At 39.5% G+C, this 22455-nt stretch overlaps 1 protein-coding gene across 1 annotated transcript in view; it reads left to right on the forward strand.

Moving 5' to 3' along the window:
* LOC134851934 (glutamic acid-rich protein-like) overlaps nucleotides 1-22455 on the forward strand; it is a 45711-nt gene extending 23256 nt beyond the window's left edge. The window contains exons 2-11 of the mRNA XM_063868208.1: nucleotides 8577-8993; nucleotides 11735-11846; nucleotides 12191-12483; nucleotides 12823-12913; nucleotides 14006-14209; nucleotides 14784-14910; nucleotides 18388-18574; nucleotides 20334-20535; nucleotides 21639-21750; nucleotides 21982-22455. Coding sequence (XP_063724278.1) covers nucleotides 8577-8993; nucleotides 11735-11846; nucleotides 12191-12483; nucleotides 12823-12913; nucleotides 14006-14209; nucleotides 14784-14910; nucleotides 18388-18574; nucleotides 20334-20535; nucleotides 21639-21750; nucleotides 21982-22216 — 1980 coding nt within the window. The 3' untranslated portion in view covers nucleotides 22217-22455. The remainder of the gene's footprint in view (nucleotides 1-8576; nucleotides 8994-11734; nucleotides 11847-12190; nucleotides 12484-12822; nucleotides 12914-14005; nucleotides 14210-14783; nucleotides 14911-18387; nucleotides 18575-20333; nucleotides 20536-21638; nucleotides 21751-21981) is intronic.

The raw sequence follows: 22455 nt of genomic DNA on the forward strand, positions 1-22455 counted from the left end.
GTCACTTCTTTTTCTATTAATCCACCCAGCATCTGCATCACTTGCGGTGTGACTTGCACCGTTCTATCCAATAATGAGAGGCTGTTTATGTTCATGCGAGAGAGTTCTTGTTGGACCAGGTTCGAGCGCAGCAACAGATCCAAGGGGACCGGGTCCTCCTTGGATAGGATCTTTATCTCGGCTTCTTTTTCTACAGGTAACTCAGGATGCCCTGGAATTGGATGTCCAGACTTATCCAACCATCTCGTTAAGGGAAGCGCTTCATAAGTTTCTTTGTCCAGAAACGAGAATCCCTCCTTTATTTCCGCCTGATTGGCCTGCTTCTGCTCTAATCTTTCATAGAACTCAGTTTTCTTGCTGAGGCTGTCAGCATTGTGGTGTTTATCACGCATCCTATGTTCGATTATCATATGGTAGCCATCCAATCTTACTATCCATCTACCAATATAACTCTGATCCATCGAGTAGGTCTTCAACCAGGATAACGCTCTGTTGTCCACGCGTAACGTGAAGGGAGCGCTCCCCAAGTATGCACGGTACTTTTCCACGAAGGTGACTACTGCAAACATTTCTGCTCTCTGTGTCACTCAAGACCTTGCTGCCGTATGCAATGGGACGGAGAACTGTTCCTCCGTTCCATTCTTGCTCTTGATGTAAGATTCCTGAGATGGCCACTACTGATGCGTCTGTGTCAAGAACATACCTGCCTTTTTCTGTAGGCATGCCCAGCACTGGCGCTTCGCACAGTTCCCGCTTTATGTTCTCGAAAGCAACCTGTGCCTCATCGTTCCATTCGAACTTTTTCCCCTTGTTGCGCATCAGCTTCTGCATCGGATACACCTTGTCCGCATATCCTTTTATGAATTCTCGGTAGTAATTGGCAAACCCTAGGAAGCTCAGGAGCTGTGTGTCCGTTCTGGGGGCCTTCCATGTCAACACTGCTTCCACTGCTTCCGGGTCCGGCCTCACACCATGCCTATCCACCATTCTTCCTAGGTACTTAATCGAATCCCTAAGGATTTCACATTTCGATGGTTCGCACTTCAATCCAGCTCTTTTCATGCATCCAAAGACCTCATCGAGCCTATCAATGTGGTCTTCCAGGGTCGGTGTCGCTATGACTACGTCATCCACGTAACACATCACGAGATTCCCGTACTTCTTGGTCACTCTCGTCAAAGCCTGAGCCATCAGTCTTTGAAAAGTGGCCGTTGCATTGCACAAGCCGAAGGGCATCCTCTTCCACTGGTGCAATCCCAATTCGCACGCGAATCCTGTTTTCTCTCTGTCCTTCTTCCGCAGAGGGACCTGCCAGAAGGCAGAACCTAAGTCCAATGTGGTGAAAAACTTGGCATCTTCAAGCTTAGATAGGCTCTCGTCTATTCGCGGTATCGGGTACGCATCTTTTATCGTTACCGCGTTCAAGTAACGAAAGTCGCAACAAAATCTAAGCTGCCCCCTTTCTTTTTCGCCATTACTACCCCGCAAGCCCATAGCGATTTCGAGGGTTCTATCATGTCGTATTCAAGCAACATTTCTATTTCCTCTCGGCACGCTTCCGATTTGTGTGGCGTCATTCGCCTTGCGCCTTCCCTATGGGGAACGGCGCCCTCTTCTAGTTCGATTTCGTGTTCGACGAAATTACAGCAACCGATAGCCGCCGTATGTTTTGAAAATACATCTGCGTTCCGATTTAGGAGGTCCCGCAATTTTTCGAAATCTCCATGACCTATTTTCCCTTTTAAATGTTCTAAAATGTTCTATCTCTGGCAAAACCGGTTTGTCAGATTCTAGTTCATATGACGAGGGGCGTTCCGGAAAATTCGAGCAGCTTGATAAGCCGTCGTCCGTTTCGGATTTCCTTGAAAACAATTTATGAATAGATTTTAATTCATTAATCCTCTTTAAAATTTTATCTTTATTTGCATGATAGGGACAGTCTTTCACGCTATATTTCTTCAAGTTTTGTGTCTCCTCATAGTCGGTCCTCATCGGCAAAGCGTAGCCAAGCTTCTTTCCACGCTGGATTGAAACCGTGGTGTCCAGTGTGTTCAACAACACACTGACACACAGTCCGTTTCGCGTTACCGAGAAGCTCCGGCCTAAAATCACCGAACTCTGACTATTTGGGTTCGATACTAAGCAAACCTGTTTACTATCACTTAACGAATTCAAAATTCTCATTCTAAAATTTGCTACCACAGCCTGTCCTGGTTGTAATTTTACTTTTCTATCCAAAAAAATTAATACCTTGTTTTCGTCTGTTATTATCCTAATAATTGGTCACTTAACATACTTTCGTTCCGGGTTTCTAATCCGTATCAGACCGTTGTTCAAGTCAATCATCACGTCAAAATTCCTGACAAAATCTCTGCCCAAGTTGAATTGGTCGGCGTCGTCCAGATTCTCTACCACCAGGAAGCTCATCCAAAGATCCCGTCCTCCCATGTGGAGGACCGTTATTGGTGTTCTTCCGGCCACGTAGATAGCTCCTCGATTGGCGGCGGCCAGTCGGAGATTCGTTGGAATTAGATCTTCCCGCGTGAAGCCCATTCTTTCCAAAGTTTTTATCGGCATCACACTCACTACCGCTCCTGTGTCCAGAAGCCCTGTGACTCCGAGTTTTGTTCCGTTGGTGTCGAGCAGATGTGCGGTCACATCTGCTTTATACCCAATGTGTACTGCGTCTTGTTCCATCATGGCGTCATGGCCTATCCTGCGGACCTTGAGTTCCTCTTCTCCCAAATAGATCTGCCCCATTTGGTCATCATCTGTTGTTACATAAGTCCTGGTGTAGATACTGATTCCATCCACGTTCACCATCACTTGATACGGCCCATAGACCTCTAGGTAGCGTCCATGAAGTTTCCTCATGCGAGGGCCACCCGTCGTTAGTAGTGCCCGCACGGCTCTCGACTCGGTGCGTGGCTCCACCTGCCTCGATAATCTGCATATGTGTCCAAATGCATCAAAGTGAACTCGGATGGTTCACTCAGATTTCTGATCACCTGATGTCCAGCCACTGAGATTATCGACTGTATCTTGCTTCCTTGCGGCACCATGCCGAACCTCTGACCGGAGATCACATTAAGTTTCATGCTCAAACTGCTTGGTGCTTAGTTTCTTCGAACTCCGTTGCTTCGAAGCTATTCAGTTGCTCCTGAAGTTTCTCATTCTCCAACTCAAGTTTCACTTTTTGTTCGATCTCTTTCGTCACCAGTTCCTGCTGCACTCTATTTAGAGCATCCCTCGCGGCTGCCTTGTAGTCGATCTTGAAGTCATCAGCCGCAGTTGCTGATTCCGGCTCACGTGTCTCCTGTTACCGCTTGCATTTTCTTTGCCGCCAGCTCTTGAGGTTTATCCTTTCTGCGTGCCTCCGCTTCACTCAAAAGTCGAGCCTTGCTGGCTTTCACTCCTGACAAAGCTTCTTCATGTCTTGGATGCTTGATGTCTGCCACTGCATCCCAGAATTGCGGACAATCTGATTTAAAATGACCTTCCAAGTTGCAAAAGAAACACCTCGGTCCGAATTTCGCAATTACTCCTCTCATGAAATCCTCATGGTCCAATTCTGACGCATCTTCGTCCTCGAGGCTAAAGCCTATTGCTTTCATGCCTTGTTTGTAAGCTGGGCATGCTGACACATGATGGTCCGTTGAACTGCAATTGGCACAAGAGCGTCTCTTGTCCATATCATCCCTCGGTTTGTACCAATTGTTCCCTTGGTTTGCTGGTCCGTTGTTAAAATTGCCATAATTGTTCTTGTAGTATCCAGATCTCGAAGGAGGTTTCAACAAAAGATACTCTTTTGACTTGAGCCTCAACTCCTCCGGTGTTGGCGCATTGGTTGATAGTGGTGTGTAATGCGTTGCTAGCATCGTACGAAGTTCATCATTCTTCACACTACCGATGAATTTTGAGGCTACGGCCAGGTTCATCCTTCGGTTTGACTCATCCGGTTGGCTGCGTCTTCTCAGCATTTCCAAATCATCGAGAAACTTGTCTATCGTTTCATCTTCTCGCTGCCTCCGTTTCTCGAAGCGCATCATCGCCTGGTGCCCCTGCACCCCTGATCCGAAACGGTTTAACAAGATTTCGAAGATTTTCTCAGCAGTGTCACGTTGATATTGCTTCTTGGCCATGACACAGTTCAGGGCTGTCCCTTCCAAGTTGCTGGTGAGCGCACTGCATTCCTGTCTCTCCGACAAGTCCTCTTCCTCGAAATGCAGCTTCATTACCTCTATCCAGGTATCAATACAGCCATCAGATTCATCTTTATAGCATCTTGGTTTCTTAAAGAATCTTCTGGATTTCTCACTGCGTTCATTGGTTCTGGATAACCTTGTAAGGAATGTCTCCAAGGACCTGTTTAGGGGTTCAAATGCTGTGGCCATTGCCGTAGCATCCCTTGAGTGTCCCGCCTGAGTGTCCTCACACCTCGTCTGAGGCTCTGTATGCGGTGCATCCCTGCAATCCGAATCGCCGTGAGTGTTTCCCGCTTGGCCCACATGACTCCTCCTCGGGCTCGCATGCCCCCTGTTGCCGGAATCACTTCTCCCAGTCGCATGTGTGCCTTGCGTTAGTCGTTCGTTAGAGGTTTGTCTGTTCCCCGTTGAACTTTTTCTACTGTTCGGGCCCCATGTTCCATTACCCCTTGTGGCATAGCCTGATGAACTGCCCCTGCCTCTAGTGGATCCATACGTCTTCCTCTTTTGATGTTCATTGAATTTCACCCTCGGCTCCCTGCTGGGACCTCCCGAGTTCGGTTTTCCCTCTTTTGGTCCACTCTTGCTGCTTAGTAGCCCGTCCAACCTATCCATGATAGCCTGAGTTCGCCTCTCCATCATCGCGTCTATCTTTGTGTCAAGAGTCCCAAGAGACTGCTCTTGCTGAATTCTTAACTTCTCCATGTGTACTCACTACCCAATCAAGCACAGTTTATGTAGATTTAAAATCAAGAACAAAAAAATATATATAATGACAGAATATGAATATCTCTATGAAAAAAACGTATGTGTATTGTACTTTTAGTCGGTCACAGTACAATAGTCGAACTTGTCTTTTAAAGAAAAAGCTTTCCCCGCTCGGTGCTGCACCAAACAGTCAAAACTTTGAAGGCAGTAATTTTCTCAAGTGGGCGTCTATTGCACCCACCGAGTACTGTGTTACCTATCTGCCTTCGGACTGCCCGAGCTAGACCTACTAAAATCCTCAGGGCAGTCACTTTTCACAAAAACGGATTATGTTACAATCCACACCAATGAATCACGCTCTTTTTAATATAGACTTAGTGTCGCGAATATCCGAGTTCGGACCTGTTTTGTTTTGGTCTGGCTCTTATTGAAAGGCAAGTTACCAGTGCAGTCACTGATTCCTAGCCTGTGTGCTAATAACCTAATACCTCTCGCTTTAGTCTTTCTTTCGCCTACCTAAGTCCTTTAATAAAATAATACCCCTCCGGATTGGCACAAATAGGACCCTTCCGGACTAACAAAATCTAGACCCTTCCGGATTGGGACCCCTCCGAGTTAGTTAACACAAGACCCCTCCGGATTTGGACCCCTCCGAATTAGCAACTATAAGACCCCTCCGGATTCGGACCCCTCCTAACTTGAAAAAATTTTGACCCGTTCGGATTGGGAGCCCTCCGGTTTCGTAAAAGTAGCTTTTCGGAGATTTCCTTCTTTCAACCTATACCCCTCCGGATACAATCTCCGATGCAATTTTGCTTTTTCAATTAACTAGGAAGGGTATGTACTACTTTCCTAGACCCTTCCGGATTGAAGTTAAGCCTCTTATTTTACAATTCTTACTAACGGTGAAGGGTCTTGTCGCTTGCCTAACTTCGGCTCGATTAAGGTTTTGCTGTGCCTTTAGCCTTCACTTTTCGTCTAAAACAGCCTAAAGTTACTTTATTCAACCGTTATTACCTTTTGGTAGGGGTATAAGGGCTTTTCTAAAAAATTTTATAAAACGTGAAGGGTGTACCCTTCCAAATTGAGGAATTTGCTAAAAACAATCTCAAAAAAATTTTCACGCCTACTTTTTTGCAAAACTTTTATCCCTATCAGTAAGCTCAGCTAATTTCTGATCTATTGGTACCAAGATCAACTAGATCTGTTCAGTCGTCGAAAAGTTATTAGCCAAAACGTCTTTTTTCTTAAAGTCAAAAAATTTCTCTATTATAGGTTCCGCCTAACTTTTTCCGCAAATCTGGTCCTTTCGACCTAAAATTTATTGATCCGAGCTCAGAAGGCCTATACTCTTCTAGTTCAATGCAAAAGACCCGATCTAAAACGCTTTAGTTGAAAAAATTTGAGAAACACTATACTACCTGTACCCCTCCGGATTGATGAATCCATCAAATCAAACACGTTAAGTTCGATTTCTCTGTAACCCGGAAGGCTTTCGGGTAGCGGGTTTTAAAACTTGTAGATTTACTAGTGGACGTAGTCCGAACAACTATTTTTACTGTTGTACCTTAAAAATTTCAAAAAATTTTTCTGAATTTATAGTGTTTCGTTTTCTCAAAAATCACGAAATTTGGGTTTTCGGTACCAAAATAGTTCCAACCACTTTCGAACTAAACTTAACCGGTTCTATCTATTATGGTAGTGCAGTTACGATGTAACACACTAACTTAGCGCTTTTTTCCGTTTCAAAAAATATCGATATCTCAAAAATCGCGACTTGTGGGCGGATCAAAATATTGCTATTTTGACCCTAAAAACCGGTCTACTTTCTGTGTTTTTCAATGAAAAACGGTATAAGAGTATTAATATTGGCTAAATTAGTAATAATATTAGTAATACTACACCCCTCCGGGTTTGTTTAATATCCGAATTAAGGTGCTTAACTCGGATATTCGCAGTTCGGTGAAGGGTCACTACAGTGCAGCACTGTCGAGCTCCCCACAGATTACTATCTTAATTTCTGTACCAAAAGGGATACAAAACTTGTTAACGATACCCAACAGTCGATTGTTGTTGTCGTTGAGCCACTTCTTGTTGCTCCTTGTACTGCTTGCCGGATCAGTCTTCTCCCAAGACCCTTCCGAATTGAGCGCAAATCAGCTGACCCTTCCGGATTGAGCGCAATTTCTCATTAACGTGCTTAAATGCTCAAATAACCCTACAGTACAAGCCTCACAAACGGGCTACAAAACTGATTGTAACAATCCTGACTGATATAAATGCCTGTAACAACAATATATCTATCAACAACAAACGGGGGGTCGGATCACATCTTGTCTGGGGGGATGATTTCTACTGATTTTTTTCTTTTTTACTGTGTTTGGTTTTTTCGTTTATTTTTTATGTTTTTTGTTTTTCTTGGGTACTATACTACTTTTTGTTTGGTTTTATATATATCTTTAAGTGTTTTTGGTCACAAACCTCTCAGGGAACGAGGGAATGGCCGATCCCCCCACCCTTCCTGATTCGTGAATTTTCGGTCTTAACTAGGTTAAAAAGCTATTCACGGTAATCCGGAAGGCTTCCGCGTTCCGAACTACCCTTCCTCCCCGGCGGTTTAGGCCTATTAAGGGCGTTAATGTGAGCATCCGCTCGGCGCGGAGTGCTCGTTAACGGTTCTGCCGGTCATGATGTTAAAAAAGAATAACACCCAGGAGCGCCATAAAAACATGTATGTAACATTCGCCCGGAAGATACATATCGACGGAAAATAAAACTAAGTCCTAAGACGACTGGCTAACGTCTAAACAGAGCTTTATATGCTTTTCACCGTCTCTACCAAGCCAGTGTTTTAAGGTGGTCTTTTCTAACATCGGGTCGACAAAAACGTTACTGCTTTCGGCTTCGGTCAAAACACTCAAATTAACTAGATTACATGCAGAAATAGTGAGCTCATGGCTGGGTCTCAGTGTCCCCAGACCACGAGGTCACTCCTAAAAACAGGGCTACCATTTATTGAAAAATTACTGTTTTTGTTCAGTAGATAAAAATCATCATCTCCATCGAAGATGGATCAACCCTTTCCCCCAACTCCTAGCTTCTCATCCTTATCAAAATGAATCCAGTTGTTAATTAAATTCAAATCAGGACATGACAAGAAGCTAAAAGTTTATATAAAAGAATAAAAGTTTCAGTTCCGAAACCTTTCCGGATTCTTGAATCCACTGAATCAAGCTCGTTAATCTTGACTTCTTCGTAATCCGGAAGGCTATCTTCCACCCTTCACCGTTGTCTGCAACGCCCTTGCAACTATTGTAGCGACATAATAGTTGCAACTCGGAACGTTCTTCTGTTTTTCTCTGTTGTTTTTCTATCACAATCTTCGTTGTTTTCGTCAGTGCGACTATCGTTATTCTGTCACTTTTCCGCTTCTGTGCCAAAATCAGGGATATCGATTCGAATCCGAGTATTCGACCCGAATACCGAGTATTCGGCACTTCGAAGCCGAATCCGAATATTAAAATTTTGAAATCCGAATATCGAATCCGAATATTTTTTTTTTTTGCCGAATACCGAATAATCCAGGGTCCACTGCTAAAAAACCCGAATATTCCGAATATTGGTTTACTGTTTTGTTTCACAATATTTTTCTTTTTTTTTAAGATGGCTAATGTAGAAGAGTCTGATGTCGCTGCCGAGTGCGAGTATAGAAAAGAAAAAGGAGTGGCAAAATGGCATGAAAAGTTTCTTGTGGAATATCGAGGTGGTAGAAAAACGGAAGGAAGAAAGTGCATTAAATGCAATGTTTTGATTAAGAGTATTGGGGCGTCAACGACTTCGATGACTCAACACACGCAAGTGTGTGATAGCAAAACGGTCCAAACTGTCATTGCATCGGACCAAACTGTAATTCCTTTCAAGCGGGCTAGAGTTCAAGACGGCTTGAATGAAGTTGCTAAACTTGTATATGAAGACAATATACCAGTGTACAAAGTTGTGCGTTCTCCAACGTTACAATCATTTTTTAAGCAGCTTCACTTTAGTAAAGTCACCTACTGTTCAGTCAACAATGCGCTGGAGGTAAATTACCAAACAGCAGTACAGAAAATTAAAGATTTGATAGTAACACGTGATAAGCGACAAATGCTCTCCTTCATCAGCGGACAACAAAAAGTTCATTGGAGTATATTTGTATGTTGGCGGAGAAAGCGTTTGCTTGGGTTTGATTTATTATACTGGTTTCTATGGGGCCGAAGAAATACTCATCAATCTGAAAAAAACGCTATTCGAAAGTTCGCTGTTGAACCCGAAAGTGCCACACAGGTGGCGTCTAATGATCATCAATATGTGGCTGTGGAAGAAGGTTTGTCTTTTGCAGAGTTCAATAACAATTGCCAATTAGATGAGTTTGACATTTTCGCTTTTCTGGAAAATTTTCGTCCGTCCAGTGTTGATCCAGAGCGCCTATTTTCTTTATGCCGACTCAGTCGCAACTACTTACAAAATCGATTATCACCTGAGAATCATTCACGAAATGGTTTCTTAAATAAGAATAAAAGGTTTTTGAAATAAAACTGTTCATTAGCAAACTTGTTTTAAAATTACGGTCTCTTTTTTAAATAGTGTCACTCGATTTAGCTCGAAAAACTGGGTTGTCACTGATTTTTAACAGTTTTTAGCGATCTCAGTCGATTTAGCTCGAAAAACTGGGTTGTGAGTTGTGACTGATTTTTAACATTTACTCACTCACGCGATTTTTACATTATTACGCAAGTCCCAGCCAATTCTACTTGAAAAATGCTATGTTCAATACTTTTTATAGAATTTGTTGTATCAAACTTTTATGCTAAGTTTTTTGGGAAAATAACCAAATATCCGAATAGTTGTTCGAGTAGTAACATTTGGCCGAAGCCGAATCCGAATAGTAAGGGCACTATTCGGCCGAAGTCGAATATCGAATAGTTGGGCCGCGGCGAATAACGAATATCAAAAAATCCGAGTATTCGACATCCCTGGCCAAAATGGCCGTTTCTGGCGTTTCTCAGAAATGTTACGTAATCACTTCGAAAATTTAAAATTTAGCAATTTCCGAATCCTTCAACCTTCACGTTTTGTTCAATCGTTCGAATAACGTTCTTAATCCTTCAAAATCACTAACACGGAAGGCTCGCTGCTAAAATGACTAAACTGCAGAGATTGCATCTTTTCATTCTGGTCGAATGTCACAATTCTTATTCATTGATTTTTCTCCAACTCTGTTTTGGCTTTTCTGATTTGTTAAAATATAATTTATGGTCAGAATAATTTGTGCTAATTGCGCAGCAATCGAGTCTACTTGCATTCTGATCTTTTTCACATGCACGGTCTCAGTCACATGCAGGTTATCTTTGTGCCCGCCGATCTTTGATAAAATATATTAAGATTAAAGAGCTCTTGAATAAGCTTTTACTAGCTCTTATAGTTGATTCACTCCATTTATTAATTTTGTCATGCGCCCTATTAGAAATCTTCGTTTTTGATGTGTAACATTCGCCCGGAAGATACATATCGACGGAAAATAAAACTAAGTCCTAAGACGACTGGCTAACGTCTAAACAGAGCTTTATATGCTTTTCACCGTCTCTACCAAGCCAGTACTTTCGGTGGTCTTTTCTAACATCGGGTCGACAAACAACGTTACTGCTTTCGGCTTCGGTCAAAACACTCAAATTAACTAGATTACATGCAGAAATAGTGAGCTCATGGCTGGGTCTCAGTGTCCCCAGACCACGAGGTCACTCCTAAAAACAGGGCTACCATTTATTGAAAAATTACTGTTTTTGTTCAGTAGATAAAAATCATCATCTCCATCGAAGATGGATCAACCCTTTCCCCCAACTCCTAGCTTCTCATCCTTATCAAAATGAATCCAGTTGTTAATTAAATTCAAATCAGGACATGACAAGAAGCTAAAAGTTTATATAAAAGAATAAAAGTTTCAGTTCCGAAACCCTTCCGGATTCTTGAATCCACTGAATCAAGCTCGCTAATCTTGACTTCTTCTTAATCCGGAAGGCTGTCCTCCACCCTTCACCGTTGTCTGCAACAGCCTTGCAACTATTGTAGCGACACAATAGTTGAAACTCGGAGTGTTCACTGCTATTCCTGCAATCTGCTATTGTTTTTTCTCACAATTTTCGTACTTATCGTCCGCGCAACTAATGTTGTTCTGTTTTTCTTAGTTCCTTTTGCTAAAATGGCCGTTTCTGACGTTTCTCAGAAATGTTACGTAATCACTTCGAAAATTTAAAAATTAGCAATTCCCGAATCCTTTAACCTTCACGTTTTGTTCAATCGTTCAAATAACGTTCTTAATTCTTAATAATCACCAATCCGGAAGGCTCGCTGCTAAAATTCGAATTCTGCAGAGATTGCATTTTGGCCATTCTGGTCGAATGTCACCAAGCTTAAGAGCGCTTTAAAATGAAATTTCCTGACGGGCAAAATACCTGAAGGGAAAAATACTACCCGTCTGTTATTTCCTGTCGGGAAAAAAAACTTTGAACGGCGACAAAATTTTCTGTGTCTGGTTTGTCTATTTTGGTGTAGTTCACGTTTAAATGATATAAGCTTTGTAACATCGTAAATTTTCTTGTAGAGTAAATCTGAACTGATTTTGGTCTTCGGATAAATTGCAACTTGAATTTCGCTGGAAGTAAATTAACACTTATTGTGCGTTACTCCCCGGTTTGACCCTATCCAACCTGTGCTCTGAATGTTGCATGGTGGAAAGATCTTTTTTATTCGTTTTTTTTCTATCTGATACACGCGAATGTTTTCAGGAAGGGCTGATTGTTGACAATGTTCAACCAATTCTCAACTCCCGAGATTCGCTGTCTATTATCAAGAAACGGAAAAGTTCAGCTGCATCGACGATCCAACGTCATTTCAGAGGTTTGTATTTTTTTTGTTTCTAGAAAACTTTTGATCGATGGCCTTTCTATACATCGTATTTTTGAGTTTTTGAAGCCGTGGTAGGTGATAACTGATTTGAGTTTCAACTTATTGAATATTGCAGAAAGTTAGACATCGAGTGCCAAAATTAACATAGCAAAATTATAGTCTAGGTCATGGGTTGCAGCATGTGATGAAGTTTCCCCTCACTGCCAGGAAAACTTTTTTCTGAATTCAGTTTAAATCATTGACGAATTGTTCATAAATTTCTGTATCGCTTTTTGAATAAATCACTATGAAATTTGGAATTAAATGTAATTAATGTTTTTTTTGCGAATCTATAGAGTGGAAGGCTACCAAAACGGACGCATTGTTGGAGGAAGCAGAAGATGAAGAAATGAGCAGTAGTTCGGCTAGTGTTGGAAATGAAAGTGACAAAGGAATAGAGGTCGAACCAGAAGAAATCAAGGAAGGTGACGTTGAAGAGGAGGTCGAACAAATGCAGCAACATCAGGACGAAGAAGAGAACGATAAAACTGTGCGATCGTTTACGTCTTCGGAAATGGAAAAAAGACAGGTGGCGGCTACCAAGATTCAGAGCAACTTCAAAGGATTCATGACCAGAAAAGGAATCAAAGTAATAATCTTGGATTATCTTTTATATCAAGTCTTTTTAGTCGCAAAATGACCGGAGCGATAATCAAAAGAAATTTACCACAATGGGATCGTTCATCAGAAAATTTTATAACATTATTTATTTGACCATTCAACGGATCACTCGTGCAATCTCTCAAATCAGTTAATTCCTTTTTGCGCCCAATTTGTATTTTTATATATACAAATTGGTGCCAAAAAGGAACATTGCGATAACCTCCTTGCTTTTTTATTGAAGGGGATTCTAATTTCAACTATTTTAACTTCAAGTCAAACTAAAGCTTCTGGATTTTTTCACAAGCATTTGTAATGTATGTTTAAGGATGGTAATATTGTGGTGAATGACCACCCCATTTTGGTATCTCGTGGCTCCATCAGAAGTTTAGACGTCAGAAGAGAGCAGCCATTTCGAGGTTAGTAAAATGAATCAAATCAAATGTCAAAACATATTATTATACTGCTGCCGCAGCCTGACGATCCAAAAGTGCCACGAAAAGTAGCACTTTTATTTGCGACTTAAGTTTTAAAAAAATTCATACTAATAAACTTTGCTTCGCAATTGTAATTTTCTAAAAGCGCTAAATGAAGCTTCCAAAACTAGTTCTCCTTCTAGTAAAATAAAAAAAAAATTAAGCCTAAGTGGCTAATTTTCATACATAACGAACGTAACTCAATGACTGTACTCGCTCGAAATTGAACTATTATGTTGTGTAAACGAAAAGTAGAATTTAGGAATATTTGAGTGTCATAGTAAAACAGCTCAATGGAAACAGTTTTTGAAGAAAAATCACTAGAAAAACGAAAAAGTAAAATATTCAAGTTCGAATTTTTTTTTTAAGTTTTTGATTCCCAGAATTGCGCTAAAAACTCCAGAAACTACCTTTATTTGAATAAAATTAAGTTTTAAGTTAAGCTTAAAAAAGCTATTGTAAGCCTACACAGCTCATTAGCTCGAACTTAGACCTTGCTAATTAGATCTAAATTAGACCAAAAATCAAAAATATCAAACCGGTTTTTCTCGACACTGTGTATATATGTGAGTAGAAGAATTAAAATAATTTATTTCTCGATGTAAAGAGTTAGAATTGCTTAACCTCGTTCCCATAGTCGCGACCCACTCAGTGCCATCATGAGAGGCGACTGAAACAACGCTAAAAAATGAGAACGGGGTTTTAAAAGGATCATACATAAAGTAATTTGAAAGTCAGATGCGACAGCAGGAAAACCCTGTAAGGTTACTGAATGCTAGGCTAGGTGCACGCAATAATATCCGTAATACTTATTTTTCAAGTCTTCGACAACTTGTTCGAATTTTTGCTGAATATATTTTTTGCGTTGTGGGTGAAGGGCACTACTGTCTGTGAGCATAGTTTGTTGGTTGAATTCAAGTTTCTGTCCATTGACTTCATGAGGTTTTTGCAGCAATATTATGTCGTAATTTTTAGGGCTGCTAAAGTCGTGGAGGTATTGTATTTTTCTGATATTGAAGTTTTTTATGTTTTCAGATTTAAAAGACAATAAAACTGAGGCTAGTGAAGTTGTGCCTGAAGAGTCGGAAGAAGACGCCAGTTACAAGTACTCCTCTTCTAAACAGTCCTCACATCACGCACCCACAGCAACCATTCTGGAGGAGACGGAACCCAAGACATCGGAGTACTCGCAGCAAATGAAGAAAAGTGGCGAAAAGGAGGCCACTACGAATAACCAAGGTCTGCTGATGAATTATATCACCATTGTAGTTTTCAACTGTACGTTGAGATGGTAATGCAGTTTTTCAGTGTCAAAGTTTGAACTGAAGACACTTATTTAGGTCGTGTTAAAGTTCAATTCAATATCTTTTGCTAAACGAAAGGCAAATTGCGCTCTTCAGTTACGAAAGCGAAAAAAAAACGTGAAATACTTCTAGTTCGAAGTTGGATTTTCACTTAAGAGTTTCCAGCGAAATAAACTAAATTCACCCATAGATCCAGTCTTCTCAAAGAAGATGCAATCGCATTTATATTTATCTTTAATTTTCGAAGTTGATTGGTGACACTCCATTATATGTGATCATTGTTGTTTGCTGATGCAATATGTTTCAGTGCTGAATAATGGGCAAATCTTGGATCATTGTAAAATGGGAAGAGTTGTTACAATGCTTTTTTAAGATGCCTTTACAATAGGAGGTACATTAGGGGGGGCTGAATACTTTTTGATCCTCCAATGGCAGAGGATTTACAAATCATATTGTATAAGTCGTGTGGCTAGTGAAATCTGCTTGTGACAACTGTAGTGATATTATAGGATCGGAGAATCCTGTTCCTCCGAAGATAGAGCAAGAGAACAGTATCTCAGTGGCGAGTGTGACCATGCCTCAGTCAGCTGTCACTTCTTCCCTCTACGAGAAGTTATTACCGCGAGATGAGTCCATGTAAGCCTACTTGAAATTAACCAATTTTAGAATATAAAAAAAGCTATTTCTCTAATCGCCCTTTTTATACGTAAGTTGAAAGCTGCTGAATCTTACTTTTGAGGACCAGTTTTTTAACAGACAGTTTTTAGGAGTAAATTATAATTTTTTTGCAGACTTCGATTGATTGGTTACCGGTGGGAGCATAAATTAACGCATAAATGATTGACTGAAGTAAAAGCGCGAGTAATCTGGGTTTGAGCTTATGGGCTAATCTCATGCGCGAAGGACGGAATGCGCGAAAAAAATTCAACCAATCCGGTTGCGTTCATTTTTCTGCTGCTCTAGCTAGATGAAATTTTACAATTGTAAACCGAAAACAATAACGACCAAAAGTCAATTATTAAAATGAATCAAATTCGAAATTAACTTGAATAATATATCGAGCAACAAACTTGAAAAAATGTAAATTTCGGGAAACAGCGGACATATTGTTCATAAACTGATCAAGAATTCATACCAGTTTCATATAAGGAATTTATTTTCTACGAGTTTTTGCCTTGGAAATACACAATCGTACATAACGATGACCTGACACGAGCAATTTTGCGGTTCCAACTCCACAGTTTTCACAGATTTAAGTAGTTCGCAAATTGTAGGGTCTATATTGCAATGTTATTTTTTATACAATCGAGGATTTTTGGCATATAAATAGCAAAAGACTTCTTTACTTCGTCTGAATTGATCATAGTATCCATGTACTACATTCGCACGAATGAACGCCAAGGCTTTTCAAGTTTTTGGTTTTCTTGCTGTGAATTGCTTTCAATCCCAGGTGGTTCAAATCAGCGATAAAGAGCAACTGTAATGAGCTTCCAAAGAGTACAATGAATGCAAGTAGCTATTACAATGAACTGAAGAGGGAAATATTGATATTACTGGCGAATTAAATCCGAGCTCGAAGTCCAAAATTATCGTTTCAGGATAACTAAATACCAAAAATTGGGCAAAACAATGCTGTTTTTGGTTTCAGCGATAGTTGTCTTGTAAATCAGTTTCAATCTTGTCGTTGTTTTTTTTTCGAATTATTTCCTAAGATTATTCTCAAATTTTATTTTCAGCAATAAGTTGATTATCGGGTTTGATATTTTTCTTTGCAATCAGAATTGACACGCCTATAAAAAAATCCGGGTTTTGTCTGTTTATTTTTCACATGCGAGAGCAGTTGAGTTGTTTTCTGGAACTAGACTTTTTACCCTTGAGGACCCTTTCCACCTGGTCTAGAGTTAATTTTCGGATCATAAAGTATGGGGGCTCGAGTCCTGGCAGGCACTTGTTTTTTTTACGATGTGTCGAATTTGTTTTTGGTTTTTGAAAAACTTGAATTGTCAGACTATCGTTTGTGTACTTATTTGTTGTCGCTTACTATTTTTAGCATGGAATGTTATCACAGCATCATTTTTTTCTTGTTTAAGCAATTTTATTTATTGAAAATTGTTCTGTAGTTTGTACGTTTACCTGCTCTAATTTTGTATAATTATGTTTTTTCGCTTAAATGGTTTTGATTTATGCTATATTGACCTAGATAACTCTTTTTTCGTTTCAAATGCAAAAATTGGATTATATGTTTTTATTTGTTTCAAAAGCTTGAGCGTAAAAACTTCGGATCTCAAAATTTTACAGCTGAAATTTTTCGATGATCTTTATTGTTTTCGGCTCAACTGGTGAAGTATTATCGGCTTAGTTGATCCTCGGAATTTGATTTTACCGATGTTCTCCTCGCCCCCACTTTGACCAAGCAAACTTTTTTCCCACTAACCAAATAAAAGACGACTTCAACAATTTATTGGAAAACAATGCTAAAACGTCCGATGACAACCGATCATTTTTTATCAAAGTTTTAACGGGCTGATAACAATCTAAGTTGTTGTTCCGACTTTCGAAGAAAGTGATGGAATATTTGTGCTTAGAGTGATTTTTTCTCCAGCCAATTTTTGCTTTTTAAATTGCAATTTTTGATGGATTTTTTTAGATCAATCAAAAAAAATTGTTTCCTTAGCTCAAAATTAAAAAGATATTTCACCTGTGATCATTTTTTGTAAATTTATGGGGGTTTAAAGTTTTCCAATTTGGACAATTAACACGCGATATATGTCTCGCCGTTAACGCGTAAGCGGCGATACAGTGCTGATTTAAAGTACTCGGACAAAACGAACAAAATTCAAAGTTCATAGGCTTGTTTTTCAAATTGGGTTAAAATTAAGCAAACGTTGAAGAGAAAAAAAAAGTTGTTCAAAGAATTGATTTGGTGCGATTTCTCTTTCAAATTTCGTAGACGATATTTTCCCCAAAAAATGGGTCCATTTGGGCTTTTTCTACATAATCAAGAATTACACTGACACTAGCGAGTTAATTAATTAGAAATTTATATCAAAAATAGACTCTTGCACAGCCCGCCAAAGTTCAACAAGGTAAAATCTCCCAAAAAACTATTTAATCGAATAAATTTTCGGTTGACAGCAAAAAGTATTTTCACTAGAAAAAAATCAAAATCTTTGCTGAACACAAATTTCAAACGTTTTGAGGAAATTTCTAAGACTGTCTGGCTGTGAAAAAGACTTGTTTTGTTATAACTTTCTCATCAATTAACTCGGTATTTTGCGTTATTCTTGATTAAGTAAAAAAACCAAAGAGACCTTTTTTGGGGGAAAATTTTGGGTGCGAATTTCGAAAAATAAATTGCGCCATATAATTCCGGTGAAATTCTGACCAACTCCTGTTCACTTCAATTTTCTCTAATCTTTACCTAATTTGAGAAAAAGATTTTGCATATTCAAATATTCAAATTTTTTTCATTGTGTCAGGTTAATTTAATTCAGCACGGTATGAGCGGTCAAGTATTCATTCAACCTAATTTGCTTCCTTTCTCATGAAAATACTGCATTCTGATTGGTTGAAACTTGCGAAAATAAATAACAAAAGTTTAATCCCCCTAAATCAATTGGGGGGGGGGCGATTGTTCACATGGATTGTTCTACGGATTTTGAATGCTTTTTTGAGGACGGTGATTGCCATGCGCGAATCTAGGACTTTCTCGAGGGGGGACGGATTTTCAAAAAAATTATAAAATTTTTGTCGATCTTTTTTTTAGGTCGGCCAAATTGATTTTTGAGCTCTCCCAAACCACTCTAAAGACCGTAATTTGACGAATTATTCTGCGCTGCAGGCAAATTTTTGAAAAAAGGCGTTTTTAGGCACTTTTTGAAAAATTTCGACCAAAAATGCGTTTTTTCGGCGCGCGCATCCCCGTCAAAATTAGGACAGATTGGCGCCTTTAAAAAAATTTAAGGTCAGCCAGCCAAAAATGGATATCTCTAAATAGTACAAAGGGGGACTTGTGATCCGGGGACTACAAATCCGCTACTGGTGATTGGTCTTTGACACATTTTCCTCAAAATCAGGATCATTGGCAAATAATTGATTTTTTCTTTGTTATAGGTACACAGCCAGCACTCCGGGTACGGAAGGAAGAGTCAATCATGAAAAGAAGCGTCAGGGGTCTCTGGCAGACACTGAGACTATGGGGCCGGCGGAGTCTGTCCAGGACGCTGACAAATTGTTCATGCCGGCTATGGTGGAAGGAGATGTGAGCAATGTAGCTGTGATAAAGTCATCCAATAAACAGGTCAGTGATGAACAGAAAGACGAATTTTAAAAACTTAATCAATTCACAGAAATTACATTACATCGCTTCTGTTAGCCAAATGAAGCTCCTATAATAAGATGAAATTTTGTTCGAAAACCGGCAATTGTATTTAAAATAAGGATCTCGTTAACTATTCCAACCGTTCTGCAAAAGGGTGCAGAAATTCGTTACTGGGTACAAAATCAGCATATAACTAAACGAAATAGAACCTGTTTTCAGCCAACATGCTATTGCAACAGTTTACGAATTTTTCTTTAAAAAATATTCAAAGGCTCTGTTTTGCAATCAATGTCATGCACTTAACAAAATAGAAAATTCAAATTTTTTTGACCTGATTTTTAATAAGTACCGTAAATCAGCTAACTTCTTCTCTGCTACTTCGAGTAAGCTTATCCAGGGCATCGTGATCTGTCTCTTTGGTATTATCTATACATCATTTGTTGTATTATAACCAACTAAATGAATTCAAATTCATTAGCTCACTAAAGGGGTGGTTAGGGGAAGGCAGAAAGAACCGTTAGCGGATTCGAAATTCCTGTTTGATAAGAACAGGTATTGTGGAAATGTGTGGGATCGTGTTTTTTTACACAAGCAAAGCTTGTGTGATAGTCTGAACTCTTTTTTTTTTCAGCCTAAGTAGCAAATATTAGTGTTCATTTTGAAAGTGTTCATTTGGATCAATTACCAGCTGTTAAGTACAGCTAATGCGAAGGGTATTAACACAGACTGTTATATTACAAATAGCCCTTTAGCTTCAAGGTATCATGGATCTGTAGCGTAGAGGTAGGGAAGGAGACCCGCAACAAAATAAGAGGGTTCGAACCTCTATTTGATTTTTTTTCTCGAAAACTATCCTGCCAAATCTGGCGTTTTGATTTCAATGAGTAGAACGGGTTGTCGAAAGCTCCCTTGAATAAGCGGTTACTCTAATTTTTTTTCACACAAAAAGTTATGACCCTCGGAAAAGTCAATTTTTCGATTTTTTGACACTTTTTGATTTTTTTTCTCAAAAACAACGCTCCCAAATCTGAGATTTTGAGTTCATTTGACAGAACGGTATGCGGGAAGCTCCTCTACATGAGCGTCTCTGGCTTTTTTTACAAAAAATATTACGCCCTCGGAAAAACAAATTGAGATTTTTTGACTGTTTTTGCAATTTTTTGGCTTGTCTCGAAAACTACAATCCCAAATCTGAGATTTTAGGTTCATTCAAAAGAAAGCGATGCGCGAAGCTCTCCTGTTTAAGCGCTCACGTTCAAATTTTCAAACAAAAAGTTATGACCTTCAGAAAAGTAGATGTTTTGATTTTTTGTCCGTTTTTTGAAACTTTTTGACTCTTCTCGAAAACAACTCAATCTGATATCAAGGGTTCAATCGAGGCAACAGGTTGTGGGAAGCCTCCGTGCATAAGATGCTACGCACTAAAATTTGTTCAAAAAAATATGTCTATGTGAAAATTCCAAAATCACAAAAAATTCACTCATCTTTTAATAGGGGAATAACTAGCTTTTGGGTGCAGCCCAATTTTTAAGTTTTTTAAATTACCTATTTCATGACGCATCAGTGCAACTAAATCAAAACTATCAAACAGGTACCTCTAGCTTTAGCTAGGCCTCTAGTAAATCTAAAAATTATTCATTCTAAATTTTTTTTTTTTCGTTTTTGCTTAAATGCGAAGTGCTACCTGGTGTCTCAGAAACTTTATACCTGGTGTCTAAGATTCTTATAACTGATTCAGGAGGAATCGTCTCGTCATTCTCCCATATTGGAGCTAGATGGAAAACATTACGGTGGATTTCAAGCTAGCAAGGAGGAGAATCAGCAGCAGGTGCATGAGCAAAAGCCGACACAGAGACGTAAGAGCTATGGATTTCAGCTACTCACTTCAGTCGATGATTCAGACGAGGATGACCTGGATGGACTGCCAGGCATATCAGCCAGTAAGGAACGTTTCTTGGGTTTTTGGCAACTTTTTGATGTGAGTTTACTTCTAGAGAGAAATAAGCCCTACGTTTAATTCTTGCATTAGGTAGGTACAGCGAAACCTCGCAACAAAAGACAATTCGTCAGAAAAGAGAGCTCGCAAAGCTTAAGGAAAGCGACAACTCGCAAAGTTTGAGCATAGTTTTAAAACTTGAGAATTTCGTTGAGAATTAAAACTTGGCAATTTTTTATCAATCTCTACCCTCTGTTGGGAAGATCGTGAAACGTTGGCGCTACTGAAGAGGTCAGTTTGTTGCTAGTTGTTTTTAATGTTGTCTATCATTGTTCCGACCATTGCAAATGGGGAGGAACTTTGTATTCGGGTGCGTGTTACTTTTTCTTCTTTGTTTTCCACGCAAAACCAGGGTCCACAAATAATCATCGGAAGGGATCGAGTGATATATCATAATAAAGTCTTTGCAGTCGTGATTCGAAATCTTGCCAAAAAACCCTCAGTATAGAGAAACAGTTCAAGTGTTTAATTTTCGGTCTAATTACGAGCGAATAAAACGAGTGAGTAGGCTTAATACTGAAAATAGGTCAAGGAACTTTTTTCAAGCTCTGAAAGTTTAGTTTTACTCCAGTAAAATAGGTTTTCGAAGTTTTTAGAGCCATCTTGGGAATAAAAAACTGAGATAATTTTTTTCTTTGAGTCGTTTTCCGACTAAAAATGTGGTCCAGTTTGCCTATTTTACTATGGCTGTTAAATATGCCTAAGTTTTAGGCTGTCTTTTAGATCCTTTTAGCGCATCACGCAAAACAAACGACACTAAGTTTTTGTGTTTTTTAAGAGTATGGTCGGAACATTCTGTGCTTCTTGCACAGCAACTGGCTATCCTTGTTGCGAGTTGTATTTAGTTGGGGATAGTCGTATTACGGCAGCATGAGCCGTGGAATATGTCGACCAGTTCATCAAATTTTTTTTTGGTGTAATTGTTTCTTTGTTGGAATCTTCACTTGGCTGTTGACTATATTTGTAAATTGTTGATTTTTTGAGGCGAGCTTTGCTTCGCCTGTACACAACAATGAAATTGAATTAAAAGCTCCGATGGCGTTTCAGTCAATTCTACTGACGACAGTGAAGATGAAGAGGATGAGAGTGAAGAAGAGGAGGAGGAGGGTATGGGCATGTTCGAACAGGAAGTGGCAGACAGACGCAACAGCTACCAGGCGTACGTTAAATACCTCCCTCAACACTTTACTTATTAGCGATAAGTTTGTCAGCGGTAAAAAACAGTTTGGCTTGAAACAGCAAAGAGATTGAAAAGCAAAGTTTTTGATTTTAAACGCTGTTAAACCCTTAAACCGATTAGGAGCAATGATATTTGCTTTAAATGTTGTTATTTAAGAATGCTTGTATCAAAAAAAATTCAATCACTTACCATTATTTGCATTTGATTTAGTGTTGAGAATATCTACATGAACCCTCCGCCGGCACCGGAAGATGAGGACCCCAGAGCAACTCCACCCAAGAGAGCTAGCCTGATGCAGGAGCCGAACTTGGTGTTCGACCAGCTGGCACAGGAGCATGCGGCAACTCGTATCCAGTCACATATCAGAGGGACTATGGCAAGACGTTCCTCGGAGTACAGAAGCATGTCGGTAAAAACGAAAAAATCAATGCCCTTCACTGCATGAAAGCTGTTGAAGATACTTCTGAAGGACTGACTAAAAGAAAAACTTAATAATGGCATGGAGACGAGAGGAGGAAAATTGATTCGAGTGAACTCATTAATGAGTTGATTATTTCATGAATTGCTGGTTTGTTGTGGATGGAGCTGTTTGTTTAATCGGGCACTTAGTGTGCTTGTTGTTTTGATTTTATTGCGATGATTTAAAAAAAATTGTTCGAATAATTAATTATTTCTAATTGAAGA

This window comes from Symsagittifera roscoffensis, chromosome 7 (genome assembly GCF_963678635.1).
Source record: "Symsagittifera roscoffensis chromosome 7, txSymRosc1.1, whole genome shotgun sequence".
Taxonomy (NCBI): Eukaryota; Metazoa; Xenacoelomorpha; order Acoela; family Convolutidae; genus Symsagittifera; species Symsagittifera roscoffensis.